Below are 11,609 nucleotides of genomic sequence, written 5' to 3' on the forward strand. Positions count from 1 at the left end.
AATCTGGTTTAGGTAGGGTATAGGCCTGGAATGAACTGGGTATAAATCTGGAATAAACTGGGTGTCAACCTAGTTTATGATGAGTGCCTAGTAAAAATTTGGTATCAACCTGGTTTACGACTAGTATTAACCTAGTTTAACTGGGTAGCGACCTTGTAATGTAAAGGTTATCAAATAGGTAGTGACCTAGTTTTAAACCAAACTATATATTTTGTCAATATGGTATGAAGCTGGTTATGAAAGGTAGTATTTACATAGTATTATTATGGTACTTGAGACAAATCCAAGGTTAAAACTAGGTACTAACCTAGATTTAAACCAGCTTATTTTTTGGTAAGCGGCTCTTTTAGTTCTTACAAATAAAGAGTGCTAGAAACGAGTACAAATTAATGTTCAAGTAGTTAACTTTATTTTCTTATATTAGCAATAAAACAGGTAACAAAAACTTAAGGAAATTTAATTTTCCATTAACATTTAAAAATTAAATGTTAAGAAGATAAAACTTCCATCTGTTTAACTACGCATCCATACGTTTTTAATTATAGTAAAGCATTTAATTTAAAATTTATTAATGCTTACTTGTTCCACACTGACATCAAAATGCATTTAAGACTACATAATTGCCCAAAATTGACATTGTGACTGCGAATTTTTTTCATTTTCTATCTACTGAGAGCTAAAACAGATATCAAGATTGGAACCGATTTTCATAACTGAAGTATTGATGAATGTAATTTATACTTGCCACCCCAGCAATTGCTGAGAAATCCAGGCTAAATTTTATTTTTACCTGATTTAAATCATTTTCCTCAATTTCTCTGCTTAATAAGTTTAAAATTAATTGGAAAACTAATGAATAGAAAATATTTTTTTGGAACACAAAATTTGAGGTCAGGGTTGAAAATCTGCAGATACACAACTTACAGGGTAAAAAGTTTAATTAGGCTTGCCCAACTTGTTAATTTTCGTGCTATTTTCTTTTCAATGATGCCCTACAACATTCATTTGACATAACTGATCTAGCACCTGATGGTGAAAAAGGAATTTTTTTTATAAAAAGTAAACATTTTCAATAATAATAATGCCATTTCAGTAAAATACATTACAAAGAAACTTAATTGCAAAACTATCCATGATATTCAGACATTACAGTTACAAATTCATTTAAGAGATCTTGAAGGACTTTTTCGGTTTCTTCTTGGGGTAATCCACACCATATTAAAAATCCTTTGGCAACAGTAAACTTTTCATTATTAACCAGTTTTGCGCAATAACTAATAGCAGTTTCGTTCTCAACTATTTCGCGTTTAAACCGTTCTATGCATTCGCCTGAATTGTTAAAACACCATGAAATGAAACTGTCCATTGTCTCTAATGAGTCATGGTTGACCAACAACACCTTGACTATGAAATAAACTTGTCCTTCGTCCAATAAATTAGTTTTATAAAGCTCTATATCTTCCTCTGAAACGGTTGACCATTGCACAAATTTTAAAAACAAATCAAATTTGTTTTCAAGTAATAAATAATTACTGAGTGAATCTTTAGACTGAAACAAATTTTTACGAAAATTGTCCTTATCCTCATCAAAAATTAAGGCTCCTTCTAAAAACACATCCAAGTACTCAAACTGCCCCTTCATTATTAAATCACTACATCGTGCCACACCAAAATTTGAATTAATAATCTCATTTTTCTCACTAGCATTAAGTGTATTTAAAACTAATTTTAAGACACTACTATCCTTAACTGCCAAAATTTTCCAAAAACCTTTGCAATTTGCTATTAATATCGAACGTCTAAAAACTGCCGTATTTTTCTTAATGAAAATTTCCAGGGCAGCTTTGTACTTTATGATTTCTTGGGATGAAGGATGCTTATCAATTACACCCATCAACAGCGCTTCAATATCCCCATCTATAAAATCAACCCAATAAGTAACAATCCTTACGAAATTATCATGCCATAACCAATGAAGGTAAAAACTCATGATAAAATTATAAGCATTATTTGTCAAAATTTCTGTTAGTTGATGATCTTGCAGTTGCAAAAACAGAAAAGCATTAATATTTGTGTACAATTGTGCGTAATCATTGGCATACAAATAACGTCTATTCCTGTTAATTTGAGCACCTCTACTGAAGCAGTTCATGGAATTGAAGGTCGAAGACACATTGATGAAATGCACAATGTTTTTGTACCTCTCTTCCTCAGTCATCTGTGCCCAGAAAAAAAGAAAAGCATCTTGGTTGTTGTTCATAATCGACCACAATGCCAAATACTCATTTATGTTTTTATCATCCTCATGCCAAGCAGCAATTTTGCCAGTTTGTCCCACAAGTAGAAACGTCCAGTACACAAACAATGGGTTTATTTTTTCCCCAGATAAATCTAAACTATCCATACCAAATAAAGTTAACAGAGATGACCTCTGATCCACTGTTAACAATTGATTCCATAATTCTGAAAGTTCATTTTGGCAACAAAATATACAAGCTAATTCGTATCTTTTAAGAGTAGAAATTTGTTTGCACAAAATTATCTGGCTGGCGGAGAGCTTTTTGTTAATTGTGCCTAAGTTTGTCCATGCTAAATGATTCAGGAAATACTTCTTGGTGTATATAACCAAATGATCTTCGGTACTTTGAAACTCATAATTAAGAAAGTTAACCCAGTCCAGCAGTTGCCAGCCTATTGGTTCAACCAATTGATTTAGAGTTACATATAGAGGCCCTGGTACTGCAAGTGACCCCAGATTATTCCTCACAGCTTTGGCAATATTTTTTAATTGTTCCTTTCTAAACTCTTTACCACTATTTGGCACCGGTATCACCTCATAAACAGAATCAGAGATACTTTTGGAGTTCCACAACACTTCCAATAATCTGGGAATGCACAACTGTGTCAATGAAGTGGTTTCAAAATAATACATGGCCAAATTTATTTCGTGGGGTTGCAAAGCTAAAAAAATAAAGAGAATTACAATAAGTAACATAATACCAATAAGTGACACTTCGTATTATTATAATCCAAAATTTTACCGAAACTATCTTTGACACTAATACTATAGACCAGCTAATTTAGCATACAACCTAACTGAATAGTATACTATCATCCTTGGTAGTAGTATATTTCAACACTAGGGGGCTCTGTGATGAACTAAACATCGATTGTGTAATAACTCTGAAAATCAGTTGGGTGATAGTTTTTACTAATTGTCAACTTATTTAAACTATGTTACTCAAGGTATTATGAAAAACAATTGAGTTTTCCAGGTGTTTTTATAGCATATAGCTGTCAGTTAAAATTTTGCCCGTTATAATTTATTAATTAGAATTTTGATCATTGTTGACCAAATTGACCAACATAATTTTTTTTCAAATATATTATTCCGATAACCAATAATCTATTTCAATCAATTCCTAAAAATTACAATCGTTTTAGATCAAAATTTATTGTTTTTTATTAAAAATAATTAATTTATTAATATTTTTCAATTTTGAAAAAATAATTTACTTCAAACAATTTTAAAATAATTTTTCAATGTTTGTACTTTAAATTTTCTCTCACATTTTTCCAATTTTAGCCATTTTGGTTCATTTTCACCCATTTTGGTCAAAAGTTCATCAATTTTTATCTATTTTTAGCATTTCCAAAATTTTGAAATTTGCTAAATCTTTCACAGGTCAGAATCCCATGTTATTTAATTTCAATGGAAAAATTCCAATTTGTTGTTGTCAAAAACATTTTTCGTTGCCATGGCAAAACGGTTGCCCATTTAAAAAATAAGTTACATGAAGGTCTATCATTTTGATCAAAATCGGTGGGTTACACTTCGGGATATCTCCTTGTAAGTGATATATAACACAAGAAAAATTAATCAATGGCTCAGCATAATAACAATATAAAACTTTCATAATTTATAGTATTATTACTATAAATTTCAAATAAAAAAATTACCAACCCAAAATTGTATATACCACAGATGACCAACTCCAGAACGTTTTGATCTTTAAATACCACAGTAGCTGTAACTTCTAGAGTCATAAAACACACCTATATTATTTTGTTGGATAGTTTCCCAAACCAAATGCTTCAAATAACCCAGCAGCTGTAAAAGATACATGTACATGTACTTTATCTTTTTACACACAATCTCTAGAGATTTAAGTATTAGTGTTACGTACAGTGTAGTAGTTGCTGTATCAGTCATAACATTTAAAACCTCTTAAGCCATTAGGATTAAAAAGATACGTCAATCTACAAGACAGTGCAAGGCCTCGATATAACCATACTCATAACTTGGTTGTGAGTGTGGCTTGTGTCCATTGCCACGGTAATGCATATAGGTCAGCCACGACATATATTATTATTTCACAGGATCGTGATGTGAAATTAAGGTCATTGCCACCATTTCAAAAAGGGGCTTAGCTACAACACATTTCAACAACGCTACATACATTCCTAAAATCAATTTTAACTTACGCCTTGACAATCCGGTCAAGTAGATGACGCATGTATTGTGTGTACCCAAATGTCCTCGGCATCTTGTTATTCCTCCAAAAGAGCTATTTATATAACCAGGACGTTTTGATGGATCAACGGGAAATATATCCATAAACTACAATGTTTCCAGATCACTTGATTGTCAAAACACTCTTAATTAATAACACTTTAAATACGTTAACTTTTAATTATTTTCTTTGAAATTGATATACAATGTAAATCATAAAACAAGTTGAGCAAGCTAAAATATTACTTTTTCATAATTTACCAATTTAAAAAAATTGCAATGTAAAATTGACCTCATTTAATTCTTCGTTTAACATTACATTTAAAATTAACATTTATTATTAGGGCAGCAGTACATAAACCTAATACAATTATTTATGAAGAATAATGAACGATAGTAATAATACTAAATGCTTTGGGTAAAGTCTAGAATAGCTGCCCCCCCATGAAACTTTCCCAAAGTAGTCACAAATTATTCCTTGGTACTTCTTCTGTGCTAAGCAATAAAATTATTTTTAGCAACACTTATTATTTCACAGAAATTAATGGTTGAAATAAAAAAAAATTGTGATATTTCAAGTGATTTTAGAACTAAGTAGGTTTAGGTAACTTAACATAAAATGAACTATATCAACATTTAATTTTTTTACAACTTTTTTTGGAATTTGAGCCCGAACGTTGCTACATTTTGAATCTCTTTACTGTCATCAAACTAACCTTTCAGTGACAATTAAGTTTCCCGCAGTTCTTATTTTATCAGAAATCTGTTACTAGTGATACTAGTACCGCTCAGAAAAAAAATTGTAGCGCTAAAGCAGTGAAAATATAAAAACACATGTAATTTCAGACAAGCCATATTTTATTTTCATTAAAAATAAAACACAAAATAGTCACCAAAACGGACATAAGTATAAAGGTTAAAGTGAACATATTTAAAAAAGGTTACCCGTACTTTAAATGTATACAGTCGTAAAAATGAATGCAATAGAGATTTAGTTCATTGTTGAAATAAAAATTTGATTTTTTAAACACTTTAGTAGTATAAAAATATTCTAAGTCATATAATGTTAAGTTTCCCCACGACAAAATTAAAGATCGGGTAACTCATGAAATTCAAACCCTATATTGTTCATTTTGACTATCATTACCATCATCTGTACAATTAATATTGGCACTTTGGTATCCTGATTTCGTGTGTCGAATATTAAATATGCGACTCAAATTTACACTTAATATAGAGCCCATTGTCTCTCTTGGTGGGGCTATATCGTTAAGTCCAACGTGAATAGATAAATCATCATTTTCAGTTGATTTTTTCAGTTCCTCAAAATATTCGTTGGTTTCTAACAAATTAGAGTCTGGTTTGCGATACATTTTAAGCATTAATGAAGAACAGACTACAGAAACTGAAGAAAAAGCCATAGCAGCTGAACCCATCCAGGGTTTTAGGACAATACCCCAGGGTAGGAAAACTCCAGCAGCTAGAGGGATACCAAGTAAATTATATATACTAGCGAAAAGGAAATTAAGTCTAATTCTTTTAACAGTCATTCGTGATAAGTCAATAGCACCAACTACATCTAAGAGATTGTTTTTAATAAGTACAACATCTGCTGCTTCGACAGCTACATCAGTGGCATTTGCTATAGCAATACCAACATCTGCTTGGGCAAGAGCTGGTGAATCATTAACGCCATCACCAACCATAGCTACTTTCATTTTTTCTTGAAGTTGTTGAATTTTCTTCACCTTGTGGGATGGCAATACCTCTGAATACACGTGATTAATCCCAACTTGTTTCGCAACAGCAGCAGCTGTTTTCTTATTATCACCCGTAAGTAATATCACATCAAGCCCCATTTTCTTTAATGTATATACAGTGAGATGGGCCTCTGGTTTAATTTTGTCCGCAACTGCTACCATTCCAACCAAAACATTTTCAATCGCACATAAAACCGCAGTTTCACCACGACTTTCATGATCTTCCATGAAATTGTTTATTTCTTCACCAATGTAGATTGAATTCTTAGCCATCCATGCTCTGTTGCCAATTAAAACCTTGATACTTTTGGGACATGAATCATTGTCAGTATTTACTAATGGACCAGATATTTCAAGGGTGTTCATTAAAGTGGAAGCTAAATTGGATGCGTTACTTTTAGCATTTTCAATTTGCCATCGTTCTATTAAAACTCCTTCACTTGAAACGATATTAAATTCCTTTCTGTGCTTCTTTGTAGAGACAAGTCCTTCTAAGTTTTCATTGTTTAATACAAGGGATTCATAGTTTTCAACAGAGCAACTTAGACCGTATCCAGGAATTGTCAAAAAATCTTTGCATTGACCCAAAACATTCATTTTAAAGGCTTCCTTAGCAAATTTGGTAATTGCACTTGCAATAGGATGCTCGCTGCTACCTTCAGCAGTTCCGACTAAAGCTAAAAATTTGGCCAACGATAATGCTTTCTCATCGACAAATAACTTAATACTGGTTACTGAAGGAACACCATGAGTCAGTGTTCCTGTTTTGTCAAAAACCACAGCCTTAACTTTGTGAATAGTTTCTAGAGGCTCTGCTCCTTTTATAAGAATACCATTCGTAGCACCAACTCCTGTTCCAACCATAACTGCTGTAGGAGTTGCTAGACCCAATGAACAAGGACAAGCAATAGAAAGAACAGTAAGTGCACACTGGAAAGCAAACTGGAAAATTATCTCAGAGTTTGATGTGTCCTTCCAACGTACTTGATAAAATCTTTCAATAATTGTTACATCTGCATATCCAATTATAACCCAAACTATGGTAGTCAGACTAGCAATAACCACAACAGCTGGTACAAAATAGCCAGCAATTTTATCTGCCAATTGTTGAATTGGTGCTTTGGTAGTTTGGGCCTGTTCAACTAACTTCACAATTTGAGCCAGCGTTGTATCTTTCCCCGTATGCGTTGCAATCATCAGAAACATTCCATTAACGTTAACAGATCCCCCTATAACTTGAAACCCTGGTTTCTTTGCAACTGGAAGAGATTCTCCAGTTATGAGGGATTCATCTGCCATCGAAGAACCGTGAACTACTTTTCCATCAACTGGTATCTTTTCTCCAGGCACTACTTTAAGGATATCGCCTCGTTGAACTAACTCCACATCAATGAACTTTTCTGATAAAATTTGGAAGTTTTCATTTACAGTTACAAGGGTTGCTTCAGTTGCTTGCAAGGACATCAATTTTGCTAGAGCTTCAGATGTTTTTCCTTTGGCTATATGTTCTAGCCATCGCCCTAATGAAATGAATATTAGCAACATTGGAGGAGTTTCGAAAAATGTCTTAGGACTGTGTTGAGCACCAACAATAATAAAATAGACAACAACAGCGATACTATAAAAATAAGCAATGTTGGTAGCCAACATAATTAGTACATCCATATTTGCCATTCCATGTTTAAGGGACTTATACGCTTGTATATAAAAGTATCTTCCACCAATAAACTGGACTGGTGTTGCTAGTAGAAATAAAAATAGGTTTTCCGCAGATAAACCTGGTATTACGCAACACATTTTAGTCATATTGCGACTCATGTGCAGTGCCATAAAGTACATCATTACCACCATGGATGGAACGCCAAATATTAAAGACAGTAAAAATGAATTTCTCCATTTCTTAACTTCTTCTTTCTGGGATAAATAATTGATGTTTCGGGAATGGTCTACTATCACATTTGCTTCAAAACCTAAACTTTTTAAAAGTTCTACTATATCTCTAGGGCCAATTAGTTCTGGTTCAAATGAGAACTGTCCTCGTTGAGTTGCAAGAGATACACAAGCGGAAGTAATACCTTCTTTTTTCATAGAGTTGCTTTCAATCGCATGTACACAACTGGAACAGGTCATACCCCTAATATGAAGCTCAACATTTCCATTATTAGAAGCAGACTCTGATATGACAGTGGAAGGAAAACCTAGCTCTGATATAGAATTGGCTAACTGATAAGGCGTCACTAAACTGGAATTATATTTTATTTCCGCTTTCTGGGCCATAAGAGCTATTAAAATATAATTAACACCTTTCAATTTATAAACATGCTTTTCAATGGCAGCCACACAACTAGCGCAGGTCATCCCAGACACAGTTAAAAAGCAGGTTTCTAAACTATCAGCATTTCCACTTGAACTATCACTGTGGCTTGTTTTAGATTTTGCAGATATTGAAGGAGATTTTTGATTTACAAAATCATTTTCATTAGAAGTCATATTAACCATAGGTATATAATTTTCGTTGTTAAAATTATTAGATTCTGATTCTTGTTGTAAGTTTTTCGGTTCTTCAAAAATCTTGCATTCAAAGCCCATGTCATAAATAGTTTTAATTATTTCGCCAACCTTTACTGTGGAGTTATAAGTAACAATACCATTGTTCTCTTTCAAACTGACTTTTATATTTTTGACACCATCCATTTCACCAACACATTTTTCTATGCTTTTCACGCATGACTGACATGTCATCCCCTCAATGCTAAGTTTACATGATTGTATTTCTTCTTGATCACCAAATATCTCCTTTCTTGAAAATTCAGCGTCAAATCCCATATCAAAGATAGCTTTACAAATAGTGTCTGTCGTGCATTTTTCATTGTTGAAATTAATCTCAGCTTGTCCTTTTCCTAGTGAAACTTTGATCATGTTGATACCATCCATTTTTGAAATTTCACTTTCTATACTTTTAACGCAGGAATTACATGTCATCCCACTAATGTTGACAGTCACCATTTCATTTGTTATATCTGTCTTCATTTTGATAAAAAAAACTTTAATGGAGCAAGTATGAATAGCCTTTTCAAGTTATTTGATACCTGAAATTAAACATTAAACAAACCTTTAAAAACTAAAATAAAAAACTATTAATAGGTGTTCTTAGAAAGAAACGTCGCCTTGTTTGAATGTAGTTCTTACAACCCTGTCTTTAGCTTTTATGAGCAGTAGTATCGTAATTATTTTCTAGAGCAGGTGCGAATCGCATGTGTTAAGACTTAAGACAAATAAACAAAGCTCCGTCTTGTGACATCAGAGCAGAGTTTCATATAAGTTTTATTAATTTCATTTTATAGAAGCCTTTATAAAACTATAGGCACCAAATGTTGATTAAAATTACAAGCTATGCCTATTCAAGGAAACTTCAAATCCGATAAGCTCTAAATGAAGAATCTCTTTGGGTGGGGAAAATAATCAACATTTTTAATTATGGGACCTTATCTCGCATACAGTGTAGATTAATTAAAGTTACAGGTATATTTAAAAATAATAATCGTCTGGTCTAATACCCAAGTCATCGAGCCACTTTTAATGCATTAATTCAGGTCGCCAGGTTACATTGCATAGGAGGGTGGTGGCAAGCCCTTCGTGCAATTTGTTAACCGAAAATGAGACAGCAGGTTTTGGGAGAATAATGGAAGCAGGTTTAAATAATCTTGTCTGACCTATAAAGCCAAGGTTGCTATAAAGCTACCTACCTCCATTTCTAGGAAAGTTCATGCATGGACTAATTAATTAGTCCATGGTTCATGTAAAATAAATTACGTAGGGCCTAAATAATTTTGGATGTATGAATATTCAAATGTTAAAATAAGGGGGAAATATAAAATAATGGGGCAATTAATTATAGGTGAGTACCTGCCACTTCGTCATTTCTAAACCTAAACAAAGCCTTGACCCTTAAGTGAATTATAGACAAATGTATTAACCAAAAAATAAATTATTATTTATAAAAGAACAAAAAAACTATAAATACCTTTCTTTTGGAAATATTTATATCATAAATGATAAAACAACTCGACCTCTTGCATTTGTTTAATGAAATAGTGAAAATCCTCCCACCATGACGTTATCCAGTTCCCCTCTAAAATTTAGAGTGAAATTTAGAGAAAATAAAAACACAACACGTTTAAGAAAATAATACGGAAGTTCGCTGACTCGCTGAGTTTCCGGCCGTAACTGAGGCCACTTTTCGCTTTTCTCTCTAAAAGTAAGGAGCAAATAGTGGTAAAAGTGGATAATAGTGGTGAATAGTTTCTAATAAAGTAATATTATGCATAAAATCCTTAAAACAAATTTAAGAAAAAATTATTTTCAAGTAGTAACATCGTACTTCAGTCTATTAGCAGAGTACAGGGCCGGACTCAAGGTTATTAGAGAAAATGCACTGGGCCGGGCTGGCTAGTAGTTGGCCCCACCGGCTATGCAATCGTTTGGGCCCCATTTCCCATTAATGCCAAATTTTTCCTCTTTGGCCCCCAATTTGAGTTGGCCCCGATCTGACCGGTGATCGCCGGTTAGCCGCCCGGGTTAGTCCGAGCCTGGTAAAGTACAACAAAATAGTATAAGTGGGATTACTGTGATTCAGAAGAAACCTGCTCTCAGACTGTTCCTGAACGCAGCCATAATCGAGACCGAATTAAGTATTCGGTCTCGGATTCCAAATCTACATTACAAAACTCTAAGCCCCTTTCGTCGCGTTATTTACTGATTCTCATTCGCGACTCTAACGTGGCATCGCCGCGGGTACCCGGAGGTACACACCGAAGGTATGCCTAGTGCTTCGCCTTAATACTAGGTCATTGAGCATATTTCAGAAATCGGGTCTAACGTGACATCGCCGAAGGTAATTTCTCTGTGTAAAACCCGCGGTCGTTGCGCTTCGCCTTAATACTCAGTCAAGTATACATTTGGTCATTAAGTTTGTTTTTCGAATTTCGGATCGGATTTCGCGCTGGCTCGAATTTCGCACTGTAAATCGGGACTCAATGACGAGCGTATTTTAATTTGTTCGTCATGAGAGTAATTCAGCCATTGGATACCAAGGTAATTATCATATCGGACAAGGGGGGAGGGGTACCACGGTAGTTATCACATGGGAAAAGGGGGGAGGGGTCCCACGGTAGTCATCACATGGTAAACGGGGGAGGGGGTACTACGGTAATTATCACATTTGAAAAGGGTTGAGGGGACACCACGGTAGTAATCATACGGGAAAGGGGGATGGAGTACCAAGTTAACTATCGCATGCGAAAAGGGGGGAGGGGTACCACGGTAATTATCACATT

The 11,609-nt window shown here is 33.9% G+C and overlaps 2 protein-coding genes across 2 annotated transcripts; both read right to left on the reverse strand.

Annotated features, from left to right (window-relative positions):
* Window positions 1–516: 516 nt before the first annotated feature.
* On the reverse strand, window positions 517–4,031 carry LOC149925352 (uncharacterized). The gene is made up of 2 exons (XM_090160425.1): window positions 3,965–4,031; window positions 517–2,961 (listed from the first exon to the last, which is right to left on the reverse strand). The coding sequence occupies exon 2, from the start codon at window positions 2,930–2,932 to the stop codon at window positions 1,127–1,129; it is 1,806 nt and encodes a 601-aa protein (XP_090016551.1). The 5' UTR covers window positions 2,933–2,961; window positions 3,965–4,031; the 3' UTR covers window positions 517–1,126.
* A 1,345-nt stretch (window positions 4,032–5,376) lies between these two features.
* Window positions 5,377–10,669, reverse strand: ATP7 (copper-transporting ATPase 1). The gene is made up of 2 exons (XM_090159921.1): window positions 10,298–10,669; window positions 5,377–9,362 (listed from the first exon to the last, which is right to left on the reverse strand). Exon 2 carries the CDS (start codon window positions 9,301–9,303, stop codon window positions 5,626–5,628), a length of 3,678 nt encoding a protein of 1,225 aa, XP_090016047.1. The 5' UTR covers window positions 9,304–9,362; window positions 10,298–10,669; the 3' UTR covers window positions 5,377–5,625.
* Window positions 10,670–11,609: the final 940 nt, after the last annotated feature.

Source organism: Leiobunum rupestre, chromosome 10 (assembly GCF_980474605.1).
Source record: "Leiobunum rupestre chromosome 10, qqLeiRupe1.1.hap1, whole genome shotgun sequence".
Classification (NCBI taxonomy): domain Eukaryota; kingdom Metazoa; phylum Arthropoda; class Arachnida; order Opiliones; family Sclerosomatidae; genus Leiobunum; species Leiobunum rupestre.

Bases quoted from the DNA above. Each gene is read 5' to 3' on its own strand.
- LOC149925352 (XM_090160425.1), bottom strand. From the start codon at position 2,932: ATGTATTATTTTGAAACCACTTCATTGACACAGTTGTGCATTCCCAGA.
- ATP7 (XM_090159921.1), bottom strand. From the start codon at position 9,303: ATGAAGACAGATATAACAAATGAAATGGTGACTGTCAACATTAGTGGG.